The sequence below is a fragment of the Armigeres subalbatus genome, chromosome 1, assembly GCF_024139115.2.
Source record: "Armigeres subalbatus isolate Guangzhou_Male chromosome 1, GZ_Asu_2, whole genome shotgun sequence".
Classification (NCBI taxonomy): Eukaryota; Metazoa; Arthropoda; class Insecta; order Diptera; family Culicidae; genus Armigeres; species Armigeres subalbatus.
In genome coordinates this window covers 29,803,915-29,831,737 of record NC_085139.1, presented here as the reverse complement: position 1 = coordinate 29,831,737, position 27,823 = coordinate 29,803,915, and the positions used below count along the sequence as shown (strand labels likewise).

Genomic DNA, 27,823 nt, shown 5'->3' with positions numbered 1-27,823 from the left:
GCGGCATATCTGCATTACCTGATGTACGGCGAACACCTGATCTGTGGTAGAGCGTTCACCCATAAATCCCGCCTGGTACTGCCCCACGAATTCTCTTGCAATTGGTGTTAGTCGGCGGCATACAATTTGGGAGAGTATCTAGTAGCCGGCGCGGTAGTTGTTACAATCCAGCTTATCACTCTTTTTGTAGATGGTACCATACCGCCACTGTTGTCTGCCACATCGCTTTGGATCAACTCATGCTCGTTCGTGAGAAGGTCCCCGTTTATGTCCTAACACAAATCGGGCTGTGGTACGTGGCCCTTACGTGAACGGTCCAACTTCTCATAGAACTTTCGTGCGTTATAAGCGCGGTACAGTTGCTCCGTCTCTTCACGGTCTTGTACTTCCTTCCTGCTGGAGCTGTCTGTCTGTTCCGCTGTTCTTTTCATGAATGTCTTTCATGCGAAATTGATAAAAGAACCCAAGATTCTTTCATTTGGTCGCCTGAGATAAAAAAGGCGCTTTTCTCTTTGTCTTATGACGATCACGACCTTTTACAGTACTGTATTTGTAACACTCGCTTTTTTGTTCATTTTGTAAAAGCCTTTGAATCGTTAAGAAAACTCAAAAGCAACATTAAAATAGGCTTAACTACCTTGCTTATCTGTGGTAAGCTGAAAATGATTGAGTTTGTGGGGAGAATTGACAAACGATTTACAAAACAACCAAAATGTTACTGCTTATGATCGCATATTAGTCCCATATGAAAAAACATCAAAATCAAGAAAATGAGAAACAAACATCAAGCCTACTTGTCCCATCTTGAAAATGACCGCATATGAGTCCCGCTGTCAAAGAAAAGGGGACTCATATGCGGTCATTATTCATCTGGGACAAACTGGCTTGATATTTTTTTCGAGTTTTCCTGAATAAACATTCCTATTTAACAGTTGCTTCCATAGTACTATGATGAAAATGACAGTTACAGGTGCTAGCTCGAAAACGACGGGAATTCATATGGGACTGATATGCGACATATGCAGTATACTGCCGTGAATCGCATATTTGTCCCATATGAATAGAAAACCCAGCAAAGATGGGACAGATATGCGATTCACGGCAGTATAGTACTTAACACAATTAGTGATTCAATCTAGCCATTATATATCTCCTTCTCATTTATTTATTTAGTCTACATCTAAACAGATAACACTGAATCAACAATTTGACGCCACAATACACGGTTCGAGGCCGCATCTCTCCATCCTCGAATACGCCCCACGCTCGCCAAGTCGTTTTGCACCTGTTCTGCCCATCTCGCTCGCTGCGCTCCACGTCGTCTCGTCCCTGCCGGATCGGAAGCGAACACCATCTTTGCAGGGTTGCTGTCCGGCATTCTTGCAACATGCCCTGCCCATCGTACCCTTCCGGCTTTAGCTACCTTCTGGATACTGGGTTCGGCGTAGAACTGGGCGAGCTCGTGGTTCATTCTTCGCCGCCACACACCATCTTCTTGCATACCGCCAAAGATGGCCCTAAGCACCCGCCTCTCGAATACTTCGAGTGCTTGCAAGTCCTCCTCGAGCATTGTCCATGTTTCATGTCCGTAGAGGACTACCGGTCTTATTAACGTCATGTACATGACACATTTGGTGCGGTGGCGAATCTTTTTTGACCGTAGTTCCTTCTGGAGCCCGTAGTAGGCCCGACTTCCACAGATGATGCGCCTTTGTTATCAGCCGTTAGCAAGGATCCGAGGTAGACGAATTCCTCGACCACCTCGAAGGTATCCCCGTCTATCGTAACACTGCTTCCCAGGCGGGCCCTGTCGCGCTCGGTTCCGCCCACAAGCATGTACTTTGTCTTTGACGCATTCACCACCAGTTCTAACTTTTGCTGCTTCACGTTTCAGACGGGTGTACAGTTCTGCCACCTTTGCAAATGTTCGGCCGACAATGTCCATGTCATCCGCGAAACAAATAAATTGACTGGATCTGTTGAAAATCGTACCCCGGCTGTTACACCCGGCTCTCCACATGACACTTCCTAGCGCAATGTTGAACAACAGGCACGAAAGTCCATCACCTTGTCTTAGTCCCCGGCGCGATTCGAACGAACTGGAGTGTTCGCCCGAAATCTTCACACAGTTTTGCACACCATCCACCGTTGCTTTGATCAGTCTGGTAAGCTTCCCAGGGAAGCTGTCTCCTTCTATATACATAAAAATGAATTCCTGTCTGTCTGACCTCGGAAACTATTGAGCCGATCGGCGTGGAAATTTGCTTGCCGGGAAAGGTTCTTTAGATGGTTTGAGACCCCTCCTCGTTCTAGAAGGGGAAGGGGGCTCCCATACAAATAAAACACAATTTTTTGCATAGCTCCAGAAGTAATCCAGCAAATGTAACTCAATTTGGCATGTAAAAAAAGAAGATTTGACGTTTGCTCTGCGAAATAAATCGAATCGCAAAGCAAAGGTTAAAACTTAAATTTTGTATACAAACTAAATAGGGGTATTGACGGCTTTGGCATGTTTTGTTCTATTATTGGCAGGGGGGTTTTTATGACTGATGATGCTCAAATTTGGCCCAAACATTCTTTGCATATCAAAGAATATTGTGGCCAAATTTCATAAAATTCGTTCGACAAAAACCCCCCTGCCAATAATAGAACAAAACCTGCCAAAGCAGTCTGTTCCCCTAGTCAATATTTTTGCTAACAAATTAATTTTGAGCGAGACGGAGTTCGACGGGTCAGCTAGAACTATATAAAATACGAATTTCAAAGCCTACATATGAAAAATCACTTTTTGGCGCTTATACCTACTCATCCGATTTGCACGCAACAAGTTGCGTTCGAAGTCAAATTTTACCTACTATATTACAAAATACACAAACAAATACAAAATCGGGACCTATTCACCTCTCACTGATATTTTATACTTTTCTCATATGCTGTTTCACCCTTTTATAAACACGAAGAAGGCGTCATCCATCATCACCACTAGATGGATTAAAAAGAGTTTTTAAAAAAATTAAATATTCTGTAATTCAACAACATAATTTTATATACCAAACAAACATCTTCTGACCAAATTAGAGCACAACAGATACTATAATCTCTTGTCAAATTATTATTTATTCGTAAGTCGTAATTTTTATTTTCTATTTTTTACAATACAAATATTGAATTTGAAATCACTACCAAATAAAATGATATTTTTAACAACATAGTGGTGTGGGAATAATCGTTCCAAATACTTACAAATAATCAACTTCCAAGTAATCAAGATTAATTTGGATGAAAAATTTCCGTTACTTTGGTCTAACACTAACAGGTAGGTGATGATAAGGCAACCGGGAAGAATAAACATTCAAACCAAACTATTTACCTTGAGTGCAATGGCCACTTTTCTCACCGATTTGTGTTCCCAATATAAAAGTCATACGCTTTGTGATTGAAACAGAGAAAGTTTGATCGCGCATGGAGCAGACACAACTACCGTGCTCCTGTCCAGTTTAGATTCAGTTTGGTACTTCCACGATTTGATCGTTGGAAAATTTCAGAACTGCCAATTCGATGGCTTTACCCCACCAGCACAACCCGGTGTTGGTTTTGCTGTGCACTGTTCTAGTGCTGTTCACGGTTCGCTGCGCCGCCGATGAACTGGAACTTGTCTATCAATGGACCCAGCTGCGCTGGAATTTTCACCTGCCAACAGGTTTGTCGTCATATGACCCGGAAATATATTTCAAATCCATAAAATCTAAATGATGACCATTGTTCCAGGTCCAGTACCGTTAGCTAAAATGAACCTAGAATCTTTACACACTGAACCGTTCAATGAATATGGAAATCTACCGATGGGAGTTAGCCATCACAAGGGCAGGCTATTTGTGACGGTACCCCGCCGGCGCCCAGGCATTCCGGCTACACTCGCGGTCATCGATGCGCACTTGACCGACAGCGTGGATAATCCTGCCTTATTGGGTTACCCGAATTACGAGGTCAACAGTTTGCATGTAAGTATTTATGATGTTTATTATCTAACGAAAATTTGGTAACATTCTGGAAAACTTCGCAGCCCGATTTTGAAGCTGATCCTGAACGCATCGTTTCTGTTTACCGCACCAAGGTGGACGTTTGCGATCGATTGTGGTTCGTCGACACCGGTTATCTCGAATATCCGACCAATCCTCGCCAGGTTCAACGCCCGTCTGTGTGGGTAATTGACCTGAATACGGACAGTGTCATCCGGCGATTCGAAATCCCAGAAGAGATGGTTGAGTTTGGATATGGGATACCCAGCATTGCCGTGGATGTCGAGCCCGGCCAGTGCGAGGATGCGTACGCGTACATCCCAGACTATCAGTGGCGCAATCTGTATGTGTATGGTTTTGCCCAGAACCGAATGTGGCGATTCAGTCACAACTATCTTTCGTTCGAACCCCGCTTCGGACACTTCAACGTGGCCGGTTTGAAGTTTGTTTGGAACGATGGCGTATTTTCGGTAACGGTCGGTAAAAAGGATGCCGTGAGCGGAGATCGTCCGGTTTATTTGCACGCTTTGGCTTCCGTGAGTGAAATCGTGGTTCCCAACAGTGTGCTGAAAGATGAGACCCTGGCACGGTCAGGTAAAGACTATAATGGATTATTCCGGCATTTGGGCCCACGAGGACCCAATACGCAATCGTCTGGACATGCGTTCGACGAGCATACCGGTGTGCTGTTCTACGCAGAGACAAATCGCAACGCCGTTGGGTGCTGGAACAGTGCGACCGATTTCCACCCGGAGAACCAAGGAATAGTGCACCTGGATAACGAAGGCATGATCTATCCGGCAGATTTGACGGTACGTATTCATATAGACTCTGTGACTTGCCGGAAAGGCTGATGCCATCAGAAGATTACTTTCCCGCTTTAAAAAAAAAATCTCCTTCCCAACAATTAGTGTGAACTGTTCCTTCCCAACAATTAGAACTCCTGTTGAGAAGTTTTGTAGGTTGTAGCGTCGGTGTTTGGTCGGGATTAAAAACTCATAGTAACAAATGATCTGCGACGACCGAATAAAGTCCTTGGTTTTCCAACGAAGGATAGTGTTTGCATCCAAGAAATCTTTCGAATTATATTGATAACCGAACATTAGTCAATCTGCTTTGATTGAACCCATCATAACATCCCAACTCTTCACAGATCGATAACGACGGCACGATTTGGGTCATCTCGAACCGGCTCCCCATCTGGATCTACTCAAAGCTGGACGTCGACGAGTACAACTACCGTATCTGGCGTCAAACGTCGGCGAAGGCCATCAACGGAACCATCTGCATGTGAGGAGAATTCAATGTTCAGACATGTGACGAAAACAAGGATTTCTTTTGTGTTCCAATAAAGACCGAAAACTTATGTTTCTTTATGTTTTTACTAAATGAGTCACAGTTATAATTCCATGCAGTTCAGATATGAAGTTTTGGCAGAAGCGCCAAGCGACTACAAATTTGTAAGGTCTGTCCTAAGAATCAATCGACTACGGTGAAAAATGATTTAGTTGAGCTGTCTTGTTTAATAGTATTTCAGTATGTAATCGTTTTAAAATCGGTCTAGTATAAAAATATTTTGACTTCTATATGTCCCTTGTAGCGATTTGAATGAGTCACAAACCATGACTTCTCCACCATCAGTAAATTATGATTGGATTCTTTCCACGGAATAGTACGTACGGTTTTTAAAGTTTGCTAAAAAAAACTATTTTATATTCAAACGGTGGACAATCTCACATCCTCACTCTTGTTGAACTACAATCGGGAAATTTTGAACAATTTTGGGGAACGACACGACGTGTCCTAAGATTTCTAAAGTGCTAAAAGTTTCACCGTTCCCTAATACAGCCTTTCAAGTTTCTTTGATTTGTATTGTGAATTGGTTAATATATTTTATGCCTACGAGTCGCCATTGTTCTAGCGTCTTATGTTTTGGAATTTACTTTAGTTCAAAAAATTGCCTAAACGTGGGGATAAATTCGAAACTAAAAGCAAAACATTTTGTGGAAATACCGCTTCCTAGAAACTAATTCACGAAATGGAAAATATTCCTAACCCACCGCTGACTCTTTGCAGTAGGATCTATCACACATGCTCTATTCTCGTATCATGACGCAACCCAAGGATTCTTCCCGGTTACAACTTTTCTTCATTACGCATTTTAAATTATTAAACTGAAGAAGTACGGTCACTTGCTACTTGCACAGGTTTCAGTATATTTAGAAAATATTCCAAAACTTCTGTACTAAAACATAAACGATGACTGCCTACAGATTTTAGACACCTACCTTTCCAACAAACTATTGCACAATAAAGTCCTTGTGGCCACGTAGAGACTTCAACTGCTTTTTCAACTTGGTCACTAAATCAGCTGGTTGGACCTGTATTGAGAATACGAAAGAAAAAATAAATTGGAAATTGTAATTTAAAATTGTAAAATTGATGTTCCATTGATTGAATTGATTTTGATTTGGACTTTAGTTGAATTGGATTGGATTTGGATAATATTTGGACCCTCCTTAGCCGTGCGGTAAGACGCGCGGCTGCAAAGCAAGACCATGCTAAGGTTGGCTGGATTCGATTCACGGTGCCGGTCTAGGCAATTTTCGGATTGGAAAATGTCTCGACTTCCCTGGGCATAAAAGCAAGGTGGCTCTATCCCAGTGTGGGGATGTAACGCCAATAAGAAGAAGAAGAAGTATTTGGAAAGGATTTAGATTAAATTTGGATTGGGATTGGATTGGATTTGAATTGAATTTAGATTGGGATTGGATTAGATTTGGATTGGATTTGGATTGGATTAGATTTGGATTGGATTTGGATATGATTTGGATTGGATAAGGATTTGGATTGGATTAGGATTGGATTTGGATTGGATTAGGATTGGATTTGGATTGGATTTGGATTGGATTTGGATTGGATTTGGATTGGATTTAGATTGGATTTGAATTGAATTTTGATTAGGATTGGATTTGGATTTGGATTGGATTTAGTTGGATTTGGATTGGATTTGGATTGGATTTGGATTGGATTTGGATTGGATATGAATTGGATTTGGATAAAATTTGGATTGGATTTGGATTAAATTTCGATTGGATTTGGATTGGATTTGGATTAAATTTGGATTGGATTTGGATTAAATTTGGATTGGATTTGGATTAAATTTGGATTGGATTTGGATTAAATTTGGATTGGATTTGGATTAAATTTGGATTGGATTTGGTTTGGATTTGGATTTAATTTGGATTGGATTTGGATTGGATTTGGAATGGATTGATTGGATTTGGATTTGGAATGGAATGGAATGGATTGGATTTGGATAGGATTTTCATTGGATTAAATTTGGATTGGATTTGGATTGGATTTGGATTGGATTTGGATTGGATTTGGAATGGATTGATTGGATTTGGATTCGAAATGGAATGGATCGGATTTGGATAGGATTTTCATTGGATTGAATTTGGATTTTATTTGGATTGGATTTGGATTGAATTTAGATTGGATTTGGATTGGATTTGGATTGGATTTGTATTGGATTTGGATTGAATATAAATTGGATTTGGATTAAATTTGGATTGGATTTGGTTTGGATTTGGATTTAATTTGGATTGGATTTGGAATGGATTGATTGGATTTGGATTTGGAATGGAATGGATTGGATTTGGATAGGATTTTCATTGGATTAAATTTGGATTGGATTTGGATCTGGATTGAATTTGGATTGGATTTGGATTGGATTTGGAATGGATTGATTGGATTTGGATTCGAAATGGAATGGATCGGATTTGGATAGGATTTTCATTGGATTGGATTTGGATTGAATATGGATTGGATTTGGATTTGGATTGAATTTGGATTGGATTTGTATTGAATTTGTATTGGCTTTGGATTGGATTTGGATTGGATTTGGATTGAATTTTGATTGGATTTGGATTGGACTTGAATTGGATTTGGATTGGATTTGGAATGGATTTGGATTGGATTTGGATTGGATTTTGATTGAGTTTGGATTTGGATTGGCATTGGATTTTGATTGCATTAGGATTGGATTTAAATTGGAATTGAATTGGTTTTGGATTTAATTTGGATTGGTTTTGAATTGGAATTGGATTGGATTGGATTTGGATTGGATTCGATAGGATTTGGATTGGATTTGGATTGGATTTAGATTGGATTGGATCTGATTTGGATTTGGATTGGGTATGGATTTGGAAAAGATTTTGATTGGATTGGATTAAGATTGAATTCGGATCGCGATTGGATAGGATTTGGATTGAATTTGCATTGGATTTGGATTCGATTTGGACTGGATTTGGATTGAGTTCGGATTGGGATTTGATTGGATTTGGATTGGATTTTGACTGGATTTGGATTGGATTTGGATTGGATTTGGATTAAATTAGGATTGGATTTGGTTTGAATTTGGATTGGATTTGGATTGGATTTGGATTGGATTTGGATTGGATTTGGATTGGATTTGGATTGGATTTGGATTGAATTTGGATTAAATTTGGATTTGAATTGGATTGGATTTGGATTGGATTTGGTTTGGATTTGGTTTGGATTTTGATTGTATTTGGATTGGATTTGAATTGGATTTGGATTAAATTAGAATTGGATTTAATTTGAATTTGGATTGGATTGGATTTGGATTGTATTTGGATTGGATTTGGAATGGATTTGGATTGGATTTGGAATGGATTTGGATTGGATTTGGATTAAATTAGAATTGGATTTAATTTGAATTTGGATTGGATTTGGATTGGATTTGGTTTGGATTTTGATTATATTTGGATTGGATTTGAATTGGATTTGGATTAAATTAGAATTGGATTTAATTTGAATTTGGATTGGATTGGATTTGGATTGGATTTGAATTGGATTTGGATTGGATTTGTATTGGATTTGGAATGGATTTGGATTGGATTTGGAATGGATTTGGATTGGATTTGGATTGGATTTGGATTAAATTTGGATTGAATTTGGTTTGGATTTGGATTAGATATGGATTGGATTTGGATTAAATTTGGATTGGATTTGGTTTGGATTTGGATTAGATATGGATTGGATTTGGATTAAATTTGGATTGGATTTGGATTGGATTTCGATTGGATTCGGATTGAATTTGGATTGGATTTGGATTGGATTTGGATTGAATTTGGATTTGATTTGGATTGGATTTGTATTGGATTTGGATTTGGATTTGGATTGGATTTGGGTATGATTTAGTTTGGATTTTATTAGATAAGGATTGGATTTCTATTAGATAAGGATTGGATTTTAATTGGATTTGTTTTGTATTTAATGATTTGGATTTGAAAAAGATTTAGACTGGATTTTATTTAGAATAAATTTGGTTTCGATTTAGAAATGAATATTTAGAAAATAAAACCAACTTACCAGTATCGATATGTCTCTCCCAACTGCGTTCAATCGGTCCCGGATTTCATTGTCTTTAAAGAACAAATTCAAAGGACGACCATTAATCTCCGTCAGTACCCAAAACGTGAGAGATAACCCATCGCATGATTGTGCCTGTTCAAATAATAATCCTTCAATGACGTCTGTTATCCAAATGAGATTAACAAAACTAACCTTCGGAGGCAATCCGTGTCTGGCCGTCAAGCTGTTGGGCACCACATCTACAATGGTGGAAGTGTTCCCATCACGTATCAAACCCAAACACTGCCCGTCCAGTTCCCTACGAATGGCATAAACTCGACCGAATGGTACCCTCCGGATGATCAATTCCACCTGTCAAAAACACAACATTATTTTCCTCCTCATTTTTTGTCACCCAAATCACTCCATAGTTGAAACTTACAAAAAGTCCAGGCGCTCCACGAATCGCTTTGTGGGCTTCCGCGGCGCTGCTTATCGCCAGTCCAGCTACCGATATCAGCTGATCCCCGATGTGGAGCGCATTGTACAGCACCGGGTGTTCCTTCTGCTTCCACCCGGCTACCCAAACTGCCCCGAACGCGTCCACCAGCCCGATTGAGTTTATGCAATCTTTCCGCCGCAACTGCAGCCGAACTCCTCCCGGGTGCATCATTTCGCGGCGCAGCTGCATTACCTGCTGTTCCCGCAATGTCAACTTTCGGTTGGATCCATTCATCGAGTCCAGCTGGTTGATAAGTTGATGATGAGGTCGGAACGGCTGTGGGGGCGATTGCAGACGGGACGCACCATTTAGCCTTGCCCTCATGACTGGGTTCACCGATGTTTCCGGTTGCGCGTCAGAAGTCGAAGAGCTTCTCCGTCTCTGCTCGTTGATTTCGTTCCTGAATTTGTCGGCCGTTTGTTGAGCGGTTGGTTGCCGTCCACGAGCCGGATCTCGTCCACCGGCAACGACCGCGTTAGTTGACCGACTAATAACCATTTCGGTAAGCCCCCGCTGCAGCATCGGCCGTTGCGGTTGAGGCGTGTAGATGTTCTTATCTACTGGAGCCCGTTTCGACGGACTGAGGTTACCGCCGCCGGAGGGAACCGCCGGACTACTCGCCGATGGTAGAATTCCGCTTTTGTGACCAGAAGAGCATGCTGCACCACCCTCACCTTGGTTTTCTTTGTTGCCTTGGCCGCTTCGTAGTTGCCTAACCCGGTTGAGTTGTATTTCGGAATGACTAGATGAACGCTGCTGCTTACTGAGGAGAGTGATTTTGCTCTTGTTGAGTTTGGTTGCTGCCGAACTACCCGACGCGATCGGAAGAGGTGACTGCAGACTGGTCGGTTGGTCCAAATTGCTGACTACTTGTATGGGTGAGGAAAGAAGAAATACCTGCTCGTAGTGCTGGTGCTGCTGAGGAGGTGTCCTAGACCTATCACATGGCGAGTTGACCGAAATTTGCGTTACCGTACCGAAGTTGCTATCACTTTTGATAGGCGTTGAAGACGACGCTATCGTAGAAATTACCGTGGGCTGCGCCGTTGACACACTAGTTGAGCTGATGGTTACATTGCTACTGTTATTACTACTACCGCTATTACTACTACTGCTACTGCCGTTGACAACGAGATTAGGTACTTTGACGGTTGTGATCTGTCGATCGTTGATCGAGGCTATAATTGATGGTTCCTGATTATGGTGATCCGGGAGGCTTACGTGATGATCGTACTCGACGTTGGACGGAATTATTTGCACGTTGCTTTTGTAGTTGTCATCGGACAGGTCATCGGTAATCAGCGTGCTACCGTTGGACAGTTTCGTAACCAGTTCCGGTTTGGTGCGATGCTGCGGTTTTGGAGATGCCAGCAGCTTTACCGGGGATTCGCTGTCACTGGAACCATTCGACACTTGGATGATGGTAACGTTGGTGGAGGATTTGCTCGATGACTTATTGCCCGATTTCCGGCGAGTTCGCTTAGGGTCATCGCGGTTGGCATGTCTGAAAAGAAACGTGAGTATATTATGAAGTTGGTTAGTCGGAAAAGCATTACAGGAAGCGCTGGCCCGAGCCATTGTTGATCTGTTCGATGAACAACTGACTTCTTTTGTAAGCATTTCAGCGCTTCTCAAAACCTCTTCTTCTGCTAATCTCTTAAAGTGTGATGCACTTCATGAATAACCCCATCGATAGAAGTTCAAGCTGTTTTACCACAGGTAAAAAAACTAACAAATAAATTTTTGACTGAGGCCCCCCTTCCAAGTTGCTTCTGTAGCTAACAATGTCCTTAATTATAATCTAGGACAAAAATCACAAAAACATGATGATAACTACTACTGGCTTCGCCCATCTTCAACGTAACTTGTGAGGGGAAAGCGGTGTTAGTGTAGTGCTTACTTAATGAGAGGCCCCTGATTCAGCGACAACCTTAAGTGCCACGGAGTCGGATATTAGGGAAGGTCAGGCTTCGCCAGATTTCTGTTAAAGTACCACTAAAAGTTTATTGTGGAGTTTCTTAAGTTCTCTAGTATGAGTTTTACCTTCATTACCTTCCCGACATAAAGTCGTTCAAGGCTTAATTTTGAGGGCCCCAAGACGTGAAGAAGCTCATTGTGTAACTCAAAAGCAGCGGTATAAGTATCGCGATTAGCTTTACCTGGTCTATCTGAACTTTTCTAAGGAATTGCTGAAGGAGTTTTGGAAGGAATTCCAGGATTATCTCGGTAAGAAATTCCATGAGGTATTCATGGAGATATTCCTTAAGACTTTGTGGAGTACTATCCGTAGTAATTCCTGGAGGAATTTCTGGAAAAATTCTCGGATAAATTCACGAAGGAATTTTTTAAAACACTCCTTTGGAAACTCTTTCAAAAGTTTCTCCAAAAATTCCTAAAAAAAACATTCTACACACATTCCTCAGAAGACTTTTCTTGAAATTCCTCCAGGAATTCGTACGTTATATAATTCCTACAGGAATCCCTCTGGAAATTCCTTCAGAAATTCCTCCGAAGAGTTTTTCAGGTATTCCTGCGGAAATTATTTCAAGAATTTCGCCCTTCGAAGAATCGAAGAAGACGTCCTTCGGGAATTTCACTATTACTGCAGAAAGTTCCTGAAGAAATTTTCTGAGGAATTGCTGAAGGAATTCTTGGAGGAACTCCTGGAGTAATTCTTGGAAGAATTTCGGAGCTATTTCCAATAAAAATTATGGAGAATTCGCAAGTTGCATTCGACAAGGATTGTTTCCTATTGAAACGTAACCAGATCGGGCTAAGGGGTTTAAAATTTCTGCCAAAATACAAATTTACATAATGCGCGAGAAAAGCGCTATTACCGCTAGTATGGATTAATAAGAATTTTTAGCTAGTCTTTTGTAAAAATCCGATTCCAATACAATTCAAATCTACTTCCAATCCACTCACAATTAAATTCAATTCCAACTCTTAACTTATTCCAATCAAATCCATCATCACTACAATTTCAATAACATTTTATTTAAGTTCCAATAAAATTCACTTCAATCCACAACCAATATAAGTCCAATTTCATTCCAATTCAAATCCAATCTAACTGCATTCCAATCCAATCCATTTCTATCTAAATTCCAATGAAATTCAATTTCAATCCGATTCTAATCCAATCCAAATCTAATTTCAATTCAACTCTACAACATTTCCAATCCAACTTCATTTGAATTTCAACCCAAACAAAATCCAATTCTACTCAAGTCCAATTTCAATCTGATTCCAATCTTACTGCAATATAATCCTGATCCAATACCAATTAATTATAATAATCAAATTTGAAAAATCCGATTTCATTTCATTTGCTATTTTAATCATATTGCAAAAGCTCCAATCTCATTTCAATCCAATTCCATTCAAATAGAATTCAAATCAAATTCCAATCCAATTCATACAATTCAGTATTCGTGGAGAAGCAACAAACACATCAGCATATGCACACAAAATATTACAAAATATTACGTTTGTTGGAGTTTTGGTTGTACCAACTGTTCATCAGACGGTTGTACAAACTGAATTGGTCGGACTAACTTGGGGGCGGGGTCAATGTTGTACAACAGGCGGAGCGTGTGTGAGTGGGCCCCTTGTTTTTGTAATTTCGATAAGACAGTTCCCTGTGTGATATATCAAGCAGCAAAAAACCCAACAGATGAAGTTTAGGACTAACATCATCTTCAATGTGTAAGAACTGGTGACCCAAAAATAAGCAATTCCAGCCCCGGCCGTGTCCGAATGCAGGTCAATTAAGGAATGGGTAGGAGAATGTTGACATGAATGTTCCACGAGAAATCACTGGGATGTTGGATAAGTGTGGCAGGTTTTGTTTTGGTAAACGGTTTGCCGTGTAGCGTGTAGTTTAAACGACGAAAACAAAACTATTAATAATTTTATATTGAAGGCCGCGCAAAGCAAAACAAAATTTCGGTAACCGGCCGATCGTTCTGCTCACCGCACAAGGCAGAACAAAATTGTGATAACCGGCCGATCGTTCTGCTTACTGAAGAAAACATGTCTGGACGCGATCTAAACTTTTGCTTTCTAGTTCATTTACTCACCCGCACACAGCAGAACAAAATGTTGGTGACCGGCTGATCGTTTTGCTCATCGCACACAGAACAAAATTTCGAAAACCAGCCGATAGTTCTGCTTACTGAAGAAAGCCGATCGTCCTACGTCCAATACAAAACACGAATAAACTTGCGTCTTGCACTCGCATTTTCAACTTTTTAGATGTAGGTACAGTCAAACCTCCATGAGTCGATGTTCTATGACTCGATATCGACTCATGGAAGCAAATTATCCCATATTAAAAAATATTTTCTGGGTTACTGTGATGGTCCCTTCAAACAGATTTCCAAAGATTTCCTATTCCACATGTCGATATTTCCATGAGTCGATGGTCCCTTCAATATCGACTCATGGAGGTTTGACTGTATTTACTTAGTATTAAGTTAAATCCTGCTTGTTGTAGGAATGCTATTTCAATCATTTTATTAGTGAACGATGATGAAGTTAACGGATACTTGCCTATCAACGCGTCAACTGAGCAGGAGCTTGCCCTATCAGAGTCCTTGCTATCCTCCGGTCTGCATCAGATCAATGATCTTCTGAAGGCGAACTGAAAACTTCTTGACTTGGTGTTCGTAAGCGATCCATGCATCATAGATCTCTTTGAGTCGCCATCTGCTCTTTTAAAAATTGACCCTAATCACAAGCCATTAGTTTTAACCATTCACGTCCGTTCTCGCGATGGAAGATCAGTGCCAATATCTACCGTTGACTACGACTTCAACAGGTGTGATTATCAAATCGTCAATGCACGGATTGCTGCCCTGGACTGGAATCATGTTATGAATTATGCCTCAATCGACGATTCTGTTACCGCTTTCTATCGCACCATCGAACAGATCATCTGAGAAAACGTGCCGGTCGAAATTGGCCGACCATTTAAAAAGTACAATAAACCCTGGTGGACGCCACAGCTCCGGAATCTTCACAATCGTCTGCGGAAATGCAGGAAGAAATTCTTGCGAAACAGGATTGAAGTGAACGCGACTAATCTGCGGTTAGCTGGAGATGAATATACTCGAATATACATTGTCGGTTCCGTAAGTACATGGAAAGTCTTTAAGCAAATTTGAAAAATAATCCTTCATCGTTCTGGGCCTACATTAAAAAGCGGAAGGGGTCGATCAATACCCCAGTTGACTTCACATATCGTATGCTTTCCTCCCGATCACCTGTCGCAATAGCAAATTTGTTTGCCAGCTTCTTCCGCTGAGTGCATGACGACAATCTTCCTCCATTGGATCAAAGCTACATCGAAAGTCTTCCGTCGTATCCCGTCCGGCTTCCTCAAGTCACTTTGAGCAATGCGGATATTTTTGAAGCACCTTCATCAAACAATGTGCTTCATCGCTGGCAGTGCCCATTGCTACAATTTTCAATCGATCTGTAAGCGATAGTGTTTTCCTGGAAGCTTGAAAGCTTGCTTCGATCGTTCCCGTGTACAATCTTGAACTGTTTCGCCAAAGTTTTTGAGAGTCTTCTGCACGATTTTTTTTGACGTTGGACAACGTCTTACCCGAAGGTACTGGGTGTCAAATCAGAATTGAGGACCGTCACGAAATCATGTAAGATTTTGAACGTTAATAGAGCCTTTATCTTTCGATGGATTTTCGAGATTTATATATCAATCGACTCGGAAACTCTGCAGCAATTTGTCAGTTTCACTTTTGATTATTTACAATAAACTATTGAAAATTTTAATTCTTGTCCTACCCAGCAAAAATATCAGAACCAACCAATTCCGTTTATGCATTCCCAACACGGACATCAGAATGATGTAAGTTACGGGCCTTGTGACCCACCGTTTCATTTTTATCCGGGTTTTAAAAAAGCCCAAGATTCGCGCTCGCGCGTTATTTCTGTACGATGATCTGCGGTGAGTGGTCAACGGAGTGGGAACGGAGAGCGGATCGAACGATGGTGTTGGTAACGGTCCTAACATCGATGGCGGAGGTTCCTGCATCTGTAACGCTTTAGCGGCAGACTATCGAGTGGGTCAGCGGAACTCCATTGAAAATTTCTTGCATGGTTCTAGATCTGGTTTTGTTGCAGGACCAATAAATTGGTTCTTTTCAGGACCACCATTTTATACAGGGCAAGGTTGTTGTGCGAAGAATTTATTCAAACTGTAAAATAATTGCTTGGCGACGCCAGAAAGTTGTTGTTCGTATCAGAATCACGGGCGCACGTCGGAGGGAGATGCTACAAATATGTATTCGCATGGATGGCATCAGTTGCAGCCAAGTAAAGGTTTCTCAAGATTCTGATTTGGTTTTGTTACTGTTTGTAGCTGGGAAGGCGAATTATTGAAATCAATCGGTTCTTTAAAGTATCACAATCGGTACTGCAAAAGGTCGTGATCGTCATACGACAGAGAGAAAAGCACCTCTTGCTATCTCGGGCTACCAAATGAAAATATTATGGGTTCTTTGTTCAATTTCGCATGAAAAGCGGTCATCAAAGAATGTTGTGCTTTGTTTTGAAATTTGAATTTCTAATTTATTTCAATAAATATTTGTATATATGACAATGTAATAATGACAATCGATAAATTAATCATATTCCTTTAATCCAATGAATTGAAAGTGGTGATGAAAAAAAACAGATTATTGCACACTTTTATGCCCTATTACGGAATAATTTTTTTTTACATTTTTGAGGCATTTTTGTATTTGCATGGATGGAAAAAAATCCTGAAACAAGTAGCAGACTGCCTACTAAAATTATAATCTTATAATCTTCAGGGAAAATTTCACTTGACTGCTACTGTTGCTATCCATGCGAATTGTTTTCTGCAGCGTCTTTCTCTGACACGTGCGTGATGATACACAATCGATGGTACTTCAGACGCCACCGTTGCTAAAATGTACTCCACCGCGCTGCCCGAATAAAAAAGTCCAATAAAATTACAATAGAAACTATTGTAACAATACGATAAATTTAATTGTATATACAATAAACTCTATTGTTGCTCACAATAGAATAACAATTAAGAATATTGTTTTCCACCATAAATCCTATTGTAAATGGAAGTTTTACAATAGAAAATAGGGGTTGTTAGTTACCGTAACAATAAAAAAATCGTTTATTTCTCGAACAAATTTTTGCAATTACAATAGAATTTATTATAATTTTATTGTCAACATTTTTCTGTCAATAGATTTTATTGTACGTTTATTGGAACAACAATAAGGAAAATTAATTGGTACAATAGAAGAACAATAAAATTGATTGTTCATAAATAAAATGTATTGTTATTTTATGATATTTTAATGTAATTCTATTGTATTTTCTATTCGGGTGTTGCGCTGTTGTTAAGAAATTTCAAAGGCAAGAAATTTCATCTGATGACGGCGACAACAACCGCACGACCCACACTATCGGCGGGGATAAAATTTCCGGTAGGAGCTCCACCGATGCCGATGGTGGGACCGTGGCCTGCTCTTCACGACATCTTGAACGAAATGACTCGCGTGCGCTGCTTTTTGTAATCAGTAAAGTTAACCCTGTGGCCACGCCCCTTTGGTGAGTGTTATGGTTAAACATTATTTGCACTCATACCGATCAACAAAGAGGCGGGACTAATGGGCCTCATTTGAACTAGGGGGAATGACGGCTTTGGCAGGTTTTGTTCTATTATTGCCAGGGGGGTTTTTTATGACTGACTAGGCTCAAATTTGGCCTAAACATTCTTTGCATATCAAAGAATATTGTGGCCAAATTTCATAAAATTTGGTCGACAAAAACCCCCCTGCCAATAATAGAACAAAACCTGCCAAAGCCGTCTTTCCCCCTACTTAAATTTGTTTATTTTTTTATTTTTGTTTGTCATCATTCCAGTCTGATCGTCCGAGCAGTTCGGACGTGTCCTAGTACCAGCAGAGAGATTTTAGAGCTTGCTCCAGTGTTCCGCTCCACATTCAGATCCTTGCGGGGTAGTCTAGTGTGGACACCGGTTCGCCTCGCACACGAGCAAACTATTATTTCGCGGCCTATTGGCTATAAGGCTGTTATAAATCAGACGGTTGGCTACTAAAGTAAGGTACACTGGGGTAAGTGGGACCTAAAAAAACGCTAGTTCAGCAAAATCGTTAACGCATACTTAGAAAACAGGGTATTTCAGGACATTAACCACGGATACATCATTATATGCTTCCGTTGTTGAAGTGTAGACGTGTTGTAAGCTATTTATTCAGTTACAAAAATATTGGTAGTGACATAAATAAATTTACCTGTTGGACCCACTTACCCCTTCAAACCTATTCTGCTTTATACTGTCGAACGAAACTTATTTGAAGAATGTAGATATAATGTTCATGCAATTTCTGAGTCGTAGTATTTCAGATCATGGATGGAGTTTTATTGCTTGTCAGACTTTTGTTTTTGCAAAAAGAAAGGGATTACAATGTTAGCAAATATAAAAACAAGCCAACAGCCGGTTTACTGTTTAATTGGCTATTGTCTGGCTTTCCATTACCTTACTTTCTTGCCAAATGTGTTAGATAGAAGAGATGAGCAAATCTTTGTTCACTTTTCGAATAAATGTTTCTCTGTTTAGAACACAAATTATTACATAAATTAGAACTTCAAAAGTAACGTTTTTATTCAGGCGATGCGCAGTGTTGTTAATTTGTAATAGAGCGAAATGGCCAATTTATGTCTTAAGCAATTTATTTATCTGAAAATCTGTTAATTTGATGCGATGTTTAAAATTAACAAAACACAAGAAAAAACCTGTTGATCTATTGTAGAATAAATAGATTATTTGCACTGTAAACGGAAAATTTCGCATAGTTATAACCATTGCTCTTTTCCATGAGGAAGATAATTTACAGAAAGTAAAATACACATTTGGTAAATCAACTGTACACTACATCTTAACAACGAAATCAACGATATCAACTGCATTTGATTCAGATCCATATGATATATGAGTGTCGAAGTTATTTTTCACTAGTAAACAATCTAAAAACAGGTAAAATGGCTCTATCGAAAATGTTTTTCAAATATGTCCCGTCCCACTTGCCCCATGTATGTTAAAACTTAAGGACAAGTGAAAGTTTCAAATTTTAGCTTTAACCAAAACTTTTAAATCGTTTTCGATATCACACAATTTAATTGCTCAAAATATTCACTTTCCACATCAATGATGAATTTAGAAACTACTATTTTGTTGGAAATCCATTGAATTAAAATAAAAGTAATAGATTTTGCCAGTAGTTTAAAGTCATGATTAAACAATACCATTAGTATGGTGCCGCAAATGGTTTTGATTCCAATTTTTTTTGTGTCAGGCGAATTCGTTGATAATTCTGCCTCATCTTTCTAGAACATTGTTACCATTAAAAACGTTCACCGATTAATCCAGCCATAGTACCCACTTACCCCGTATTATCACTTGCCCCGGGGTACCTTATATTTCTAAATCGTGTCTGTCGGTCGGCCAGTAAATGCCGCGTCGTCTTAAGAAGAATGGCAGACATTCTGCCAGTACTACTGCCAGCACCCCTGATCTGGACAATGCAAAGAAGAAACGGCATGTGGAAGAAGTCCCGGTTGCGTCCCACAACAAAACAAACGAAACTGGCGAAACCAACACTGTTGGCACCGCAATCAACGCAACCAGCGACCTCAACGGTTTCGGCGAGATCCAAAACGATGACACCCAGTCGCGTCCACCAACTTCAAGCAAGGTTCCCCCACTGATGGTGAAATCCATGGGAATGGATAAGCTCAAGCGGACTCTCAAGTCGATTGAAATCAACGCGTCCTACAAAATATGTCGCGTCGGTATCAAGGTGGTTCTCACATCCAAGGAGGACTACTTAAAGACGAAGCAGTATCTCGACAAATGCAAAGCCGCATATTTTACCTTCGACATTCCGTCGGAGAAACCCTTCAAGGCAGTTATCCGTGGATTGCCCATCATGGACGTAGAGGAAATTAAGTTGGAGCTTCGGTACAAGATGAAGCCACTCGCCATTTTCCCCATGTCAAGACACAGCAGAGCCATGGAGTATCGTGACTGCATGTACCTGGTGCACTTCCGGAAAGGTTCCGTGACACTTAGCGCACTGAGTGCAGCCCGAGTAATCCAAGATATTATCGTTTCGTGGGAAGGTTACCGTGGAACGAATAAGGATATGACGCAGTGCATGCGATGGCTGAACTTTGGACATGGCACTCGAAACTGCCCTGCCGACTGAAGGCTAGATGCAACGTCTGCTCCCAAGAACATCTCACCGATTCCTGCCCCATCGAGGGCGCCGTGGAATACAAGTGTGTTCATTGCGATGGGGCCCACCGTTCAACTGATCGAAGCTGCCAGAAGAGGGAAGAATACAAGCATCAACATCAAACGGGAGGAAGAGGGAACGGGCCCCCATTCTCGATCCGTCGGATTTCCCGGCTCTCTCTCCAGGAATCCAAGCCCCTCATCAGCTGCCGTCGACAAATTGGAACATTCCGCACGCCGGAAGAACAAATCAACGTGCACAAGCCCCAAGGTCCACTTCACCTGGACCTCCTCCTGGTTCCCAGCAACCAAGTCAACCTCGTATGCGGTCGTCGTACGAAAATGATCAAGCTGCTGCTCCCCCGCTCCTGTACACAGCAGCTGACCTTCAACACATTTTCAATGAGATGTGTGACAAACTCCAACAGTATTCCACTCGTCTGGAACAAGTGCGGCTGATAGGAAATCTTGTGCTCACCTATGGCTACTAACGATCTGCAACTGCTGCTGTGGAACTTATCTGAAGCCTGGTACCAATTTCAACCTACCAGGGTACATCGTTTCCAGACTGGATCGAACGCGCTCATGCGTTGCATGTGCGCTGAATACCCGTCATGAAGCCTGGAATAACCATCGACGAAACAAAAAACGGCGAGTTGCTTTTCCAAGACAACCAACGATACTACACCGTCAGTGCACCACTTGATCCAACTTTTATCTCGCCAGCCGGCGTTACGTCAACGTTGGATATCTTTTTGACAAATGCTGAGCAACATGTGCAAGCACCGGTTACCATATCCGCAGGGGCGTAGCCACGGGGGTGGTTTTGGACATAAACCCCCCCCCCCCCCAGAGAAACAATTTTTTAGGAGAAATTTTTTTTCGAACGTTCTCGAATTAAAAAATGTTCAGAAATCACACCCCCCCCCCCCGCTCTCCAGACCAATTTTCTGGCTACGCCACTGCATATCCGAATTGACTTCGGATCACTACCAAGTACAGATACATGCAATTCCGTCTGTGCCCCAAAGGACAGCGAAAGGACTACCATCATGTCAATTGGGTTGATTTCCAGAGTGTCCGACGAGTCCACTGTGTCCGACGAGTCCCGTCAACTGTAAGTAATCCCATACAAATTGATCCCGTTACAAACAACCTGATTACTAGGCGAAACACAGTACGTAGACAATTTCAAAGATCCGTAATCCGAAAGAAAATATTAGCATCCAAACTTGCAGACCTTATTAAAAACAGAATCAATGATCTCAAAAACTCAAATTTTCTAAATAACTTGTACAAATTAGACTCCCGTTCAAACCCATTCTGGAAACTGGCAAAGATTCTGAAATCCAAACCACAACAAGTTCCACCATTAAAAGTTAATAGTTCGCTTCTCATTTCTCCTGAAAAGAAATCAAATGCAATAGGGTAAGACACCCAGAAATCGCCCTCCCCCCAGTTTTCGCCCACCTATTTTAAAATCTTCATTTCTCGAAAACTAGTTGTTGGAAACAGTTAAAGTTCAGGTTTTTTCGTGATTGATTGATGCTTGTATGGGAAACCCTTAACTGTAACTGTTTTCAACAACTAGTTTACGAGAAATGAAGATTTTAAAATGGGTGGGCGAAAACTGGGGGGAGGGCGATTTCTGGGTGTCTTACCCTAGCACAATATTTTATGGATTCACACACACTAGGTAGCAATATTGGGGGCAGCAGGGACTATGTCCAAGGACTTGACGATCCCTCCCCAGGCCATCTGCGAGTTGTGGTGCCTGCCTAGAATGTGGTGGGGTTTGACAGTGGGCCCTGTTAAACCTCTATAAAAAGCTGCATGAATCCGCAAGTAGGCTCCGCCAAAGCGACCGTGTGCCGCTCAAAGCGCACAAGCCCAACTCCTGGTGTTAGGTGGGACGCTAAACAGCCCTGACACGACGGCCCTCCGACGAGACAGGATGTTTGCGCAGGCCCAATAAGCCGCCTTTAAAAACAACTATTACGAACGACATAGAAGATAATACGACTCGATACAATCGGCAACGACCTAGGCGACGAATAAAGGATCACGATTGGAAGCTTGGAACATGGAACTGCAAGTCGCTAGGCTTCGCAGGTTGCGACAGGTTAATCTACGATGAATTACATCCCCGCAACTTTGATGTCGTAGCGCTGCAGGAAATCTGCTGGACAGGACAGAAAGTGTGGAAAAGCGGGCATCGAGCGGCTACCTCCTACCAAAGCTGTGGCACCACCAACGAGCTGGGAACCGGCTTCATAGTGCTGGGAAAGATGCGCCAACGCGTGATTAAGTGGCAGCCAATCAACGCAAGGATGTGCAAGCTGAGGATAAAAGGCCGTTTCTTCAACTATAGCATCATCAACGTGCACTGCCCACACGAAGGGAGATACGACGACGAGAAAGAAGCGTTCTATGCGCAGCTGGAGCAGACATACGATGGATGCCCACTGCGGGACGTCAAAATCGTCATCGGTGACATGAACGCACAGGTAGGAAGGTAGTTAATGTATAGACCGGTCATCGGACCGGATAGTTTGCATACCGTATCGAACGACAACGGCCAACGATGCATAAACTTTGCAGCCTCCCGCGGAATGGTAGTCCGAAGCACTTTCTTCCCCCGCAAGAATATCCACAAGGCCACAGGGAAATCACCTAATCAATTAACAGAAAACCAAATCGACCACGTTATAATCCACGGTAAATTCTTCTCCGACATCACGAACGTACGCACTTACCGCAGTGCGAATATTGAATCCGACCACTACCAAGTTGCAGTATGTCTGCGCTCAAAACTCTCGACGGTGATCAACACGCGTCGGAGTCGTCCGCCGCGGCTAAACATTGGGCGGCTACAAGACTAAGTGCAGCAGCTGGAAGTGGCACTCCCAACGGAAGAGCAACTAGGCGCAGCATCTCTTGAAGATGGCTGGAGAGATATTCGATCTGCCATTGGAAGCACCGCAACCGCTGCACTAGGCACGGTGGCTCCGGATCAAAGAAACGACTGGTATGACGGCGAATGTGAGCAGTTAGTTGAGGAGAAGAATGCAGCATGGGCGAGATTGCTGCAACACCGCACGAGGGCGAACGAGGCACGATACAAACGGGCGCGGAACAGACAAAACTCGATTTTCCGGAGGAAAAAGCGCCAGCAGGAAGATCGAGACCATGAAGAGACGGAGGAACTGTACCGCGCTAATAACGCACGAAAGTTCTATGAGAAGTTGAACCGTTCACGTAAGGGCCACGTGTCACAGCCCGATATGTGTAAGGACATAAACGGGAACCTTCTTACAAACGAGCGTGAGGTGATCCAAAGGTGGCGGCAGCACTGCGAAGAGCACCTGAATGGCGATATGGCAGACAACGGTGGCGGTATGGTAATGTACCTAGGAGCACGCGCGCAGGACATGCGACTTCCGGCTCCGAATCTCCAGAAAATCCAGGAGGAGATCGGCCGGCTGAAAACAACAAAGCCCCTGGAGTTGACCAACTACCAGGAGAGCTGTTTAAACACGGTGGTGAGGCACTTGCTAGAGCGCTGCACTGGGTGATTACCAAGGTTTGGGAGGATGATGTTCTGCCGCAGGAGTGGATGGAAGGTGTCGTGTGTCCCATCTTCAAAAAGGGCGATAAGCTGGATTGTAGCAACTACCGCGCAATCACATTGCTGAACGCCGCCTACAAAGTACTCTCCCAAATTTTATGCCGCCGACTAACACCAATTGCAAAAGAGTTCGTGAAGCAGTACCAGGCGGGATTTATTGGTGAACGCTCTACCACAGACCAGGTGTTCGCCATACGTCAGGTGTTGCAGAAATGCCGCGAATACAACGTGCCCACACATCATCTATTTATGATGTGCGTAGTTCGAGTTTCAGGGGCATTCTCGAGTCCCTTCGAAACGCGTAGAGGGTTACGGCAAGGTGATGGTCTTTCGTGTCTGCTATTCAACATCGCTTTGGAGGGAGTAATACGAAGGGCAGGGATTGACACGAGTGGTACGATTTTCACGAAGTCCGTCCAGTTATTTGGTTTCGCCGACGACATTGACATCATGGCACGTAACTTTGAGAGGATGGAGGAATCCTACATCAGACTGAAAAGCGAAGCTAAACGGATTGGACTAGTCATCAATACGTCGAAGACGAAGTACATGATAGGAAGAGGCTCAAGAGAGGTCAATGTAAGCCACCCACCACGAGTTTCTATCGGTGGTGACGAAATCGAGGTGATTGAAGAATTCATGTACTTGGGCTCACTGGTGACCGCCGATAACGATACCAGCAGAGAAATTCGGAGGCGCATAGTGGCTGGAAATCGTACGTACTTTGGACTCCGTAAGACGCTCCGATCGAATAGAGTTCGCCGCCGTACCAAACTGACTATCTACAAAACGCTTATAAGACCGGTAGTTCTCTACGGACACGAGACCTGGACGATGCTCGTGAAGGACCAACGCGCACTGGGAGTTTTCGAAAGGAAAGTGCTGCGTACCATCTATGGTGGGGTGCAGATGGCGGACGGTACGCGGAAGAGGCGAATGAACCACGAGTTGCATCAGCTGTTGGGAGAACCGTCCATCGATCACACCGCGAAAATCGGAATACTGCGGTGGGCCGGGCACGTAGCCAGAATTCCGGACAGTAATCCGGTGAAAATTGTTCTTGACAACGAGCGGGCAAGATGGGTCGGTCGGAAGACGATTTGCGGACCCTCCGCAAACTGTGTAGTTGGCGAAGTGCAGCCATGGACCGAGCTGAATGGAGAAGACTTTTATGTATTGCACAGTCCACTCCGGCCTCAGTCTGATAATAAATAAAAAATACAGTCAATCAGGCTAAGCTAAGCTGAGAAAATTTCTTTTTATTCCTTTGTTTTGATGGGGTGAACAATATGAGCTACGAGTTGAAGTTCAAGAGCAGACATTATATTTCCTTCAGCCTGGTTAATAATTCTCGTGATACTCTTCTGATATTTCAACGCCTCATATTCGCATTTTCACAATACTGTATTTTGACGTAAACTACGTCTAATGGGAAGACTCAGATACAGGGTGTAAAACCGAAATTTCCAAATTCTAGACCGTCACGAAATTAGGATAGATTTCAAACGCTAATAGCGTCTTTATCTTTCGATGGATTTTCGACATTTGCTTATCAATCGATTCAGAAACTCTCCAGCAATTTGCCAATTCTATTGATACTATTGATTATCAACGTTAATCTATTGAAAATGTTATTTCTTTCCAAACCGGGTGAAAAATTCAATTCCGTTCATAAATCCCCAACACGGACATCAGATTGCAGTAAGGTACGGGCCTTTTGATCCACTGCTTCGTTTTCCCTGTGTATAAAAAGCCCCGTGTTTCGCGTACGCGCGTCATTTTCATTCTGGATGTCACGGCGAGCGGACCAGGGCCAGGGCGTCCAGAAGCGGTCCCAGTGACAACGGCTGTCTCAGCGGTGGACGATGAAATTTTTTTTGGTCGGTGGTTGTGGCGCTCGTGGAAGCAGCAGCACATCATTTTCATCCGTGTCTCATCTTCAGCGGATCTGGCAATCGACGGCGTTTGTTGAGCCGAATCATCGGATGACGGTCGCGCAGCCCAGTGGCTGCTGTTAATAAGGCACATAAGTGGGAATTAATCGGTTCTTTTCAGGACTATCATTATATTTGGGAGGAAGGTTAAGTTGAAATAATTTTCCTAAAGTGCAACTGAGGAACTGGAAAATTCTTCGGTGAAATTTTCTGGCGTAATTCGGAGTTATATGATTTTAGTGATTGAGAATGTTGATATTAGACGAACTTTCTTCATAGAACAAAGCATAATTGTTTGGCATCGATAGCGGAATCATAGCATTAGTGCCGGTCCGAGCATAGGCTGTCCTCGGAAGACTGCTACAGCAATTTATTCACTAATGTGGCGTTTGCAACGATTTGGATGTTGTCGGCACAACATGAAATTTTCCCGCGAGACTCTAATTTTGTATTTTTCCTGTTGATGATTGAAAAAGATATCGGTTCCGAGATGAACTTTATACAAAGCGCAACGCCAACGTCGGTAGTTGAATCCCAAGCACGTATCGGAAGGAGACCATGCAAACAATTGATTCGCATTATGACTGAAGAAAATTGTATGGCGTCAGTATTGATATTTGCTACAGATTTTTTGACGTAAACTTCGTCTAAGGGGAAGACTCAGATACAGGGTTTAAAACGGAAATTTCCAAATTCGAGACTATCACAAAAATTAGGATAGATTTCAAACGCTAATAGCGTATTTTTCTTTCGATGGATTTTCGACATTCGCTTATCAATCGATTCGGAAACCCTTCAGCAATTTGCCAATTCTATTGATACTATTGATTATCATTAATGCTTAATTTGTTTTCTACAACAAATATGATTTTGAAAAAGTATCACCGGCGCGTGCTTACTCGCAATCTATATGCTGATACATTTACAGTTACATCAAACAACTGAAAACCGAAATACGCCACTCCAAAATTACGAGGTGACAATGTTAGAAAGAGACAAAAGATAGGAAAAATAACACGGTGTGTAGTTCCCTCCCGAGTCACCTTAAGGGAAGATCCTTTAATTACGTAACGCAAAAAATGGGCATTTTCAACCCCCCCCTCCCCCCTATGTCACACTTTTTGTATAAAGCATCTAAAAATTATGTATAGGTCGTCACACTTCGCCCAACCCCCCTCCCCCTTCTAAGCGTTACGTAATTTGTGGACGCTCCCAAGAGCCACTTTCATTGATGGTAGCCGATCGTTAGTATTTCATATCAAATATCATATCATATCATAGCATATCAACGAATATTGTGGCCAAATTTCATAAAATTTGGTCAACAAAAACCCGAAAATAATAGAACAAAACCTGCCAAAGCCGTCATTCCTCCTACTTCATACAAGAAAATTTAAACTGAGCGCTGCTAATGTTAATGACGACGACCGCGCGACCCACACCATCGCCGGGAATAAAATTTCCGGTAGGAGCTCCGCCGATGCCGAAGGTGGTACCAAGGTCTGCTCTCCGCGACATCTCGAACGAAATGGCTCGGGCGCGCGGAAGAGCTGCTTTCTTGTAAACAATAAAGTTGAACCTGTAGCCACGCCCCTTTGGGGGGTATGTGACGGTTACACAATATTTGCAGCCATACCGGCAACAAAGAGGCGGGACTAATGAGTCATCTTTATTGATTCTAAGAAAACTGCTCTCCCGCGCGCGCGTTGCATTTCAGCAGCTAAAAACTCATGGATGAGTATGTTTTCTGTATGTATGTAGAATCACGAGCGCGCGTCAAACGGAGAAGCTGCAAAAAATTTTTCGCATGGATGACTATCTACCAAAATTATAAGTCTTTCTCTGAATTGTGCTCTCGTGATTCTACTACCGACGGAAAGCAATCTGCCATCACCAAGCAATTAAGTTTTACTTTGTTCAAAATTCATCTCGCCTCAAGTTGTGACATAAGAGCTACTTTCATTGATGGTAGCCAATCGTTAGTAGGGGATTTTACGGCTTTTGCAGGTTTTGTTCTATTATTGTCAG

At 42.1% G+C, this 27,823-nt stretch overlaps 2 protein-coding genes across 2 annotated transcripts in view; one reads left to right on the top strand and one right to left on the bottom strand.

Annotated features, from left to right (window-relative positions):
- Window positions 1–3,449: 3,449 nt before the first annotated feature.
- On the top strand, window positions 3,450–5,385 carry LOC134223418 (L-dopachrome tautomerase yellow-f2-like). The gene is made up of 4 exons (XM_062702556.1): window positions 3,450–3,700; window positions 3,769–4,001; window positions 4,064–4,831; window positions 5,173–5,385. The coding sequence occupies exons 1-4, from the start codon at window positions 3,559–3,561 to the stop codon at window positions 5,311–5,313; spliced, it is 1,284 nt and encodes a 427-aa protein (XP_062558540.1). The 5' UTR covers window positions 3,450–3,558; the 3' UTR covers window positions 5,314–5,385.
- Window positions 5,386–5,701: 316 nt separating this feature from the next.
- Window positions 5,702–27,823, bottom strand: part of LOC134223410 (serine-rich adhesin for platelets) — a 111,986-nt gene continuing 89,864 nt past the window's right edge. The window contains exons 5-8 of the mRNA XM_062702547.1: window positions 9,844–11,407; window positions 9,615–9,773; window positions 9,420–9,554; window positions 5,702–6,400 (exon numbers count right to left, since the gene is read on the bottom strand). Coding sequence (XP_062558531.1) covers window positions 6,320–6,400; window positions 9,420–9,554; window positions 9,615–9,773; window positions 9,844–11,407 — 1,939 coding nt within the window. The 3' untranslated portion in view covers window positions 5,702–6,319. The remainder of the gene's footprint in view (window positions 6,401–9,419; window positions 9,555–9,614; window positions 9,774–9,843; window positions 11,408–27,823) is intronic.

Excerpts from the sequence above, each read along its gene's own strand:
- LOC134223418 (XM_062702556.1), top strand. The coding sequence starts at position 3,559 with ATGGCTTTACCCCACCAGCACAACCCGGTGTTGGTTTTGCTGTGCACT. Across the intron at positions 4,002-4,063 it reads ACGAGGTCAACAGTTTGCAT|CCCGATTTTGAAGCTGATCC; the intron begins GTAAGTATTTAT and ends AAAACTTCGCAG. Across the intron at positions 4,832-5,172 it reads TCTATCCGGCAGATTTGACG|ATCGATAACGACGGCACGAT; the intron begins GTACGTATTCAT and ends AACTCTTCACAG.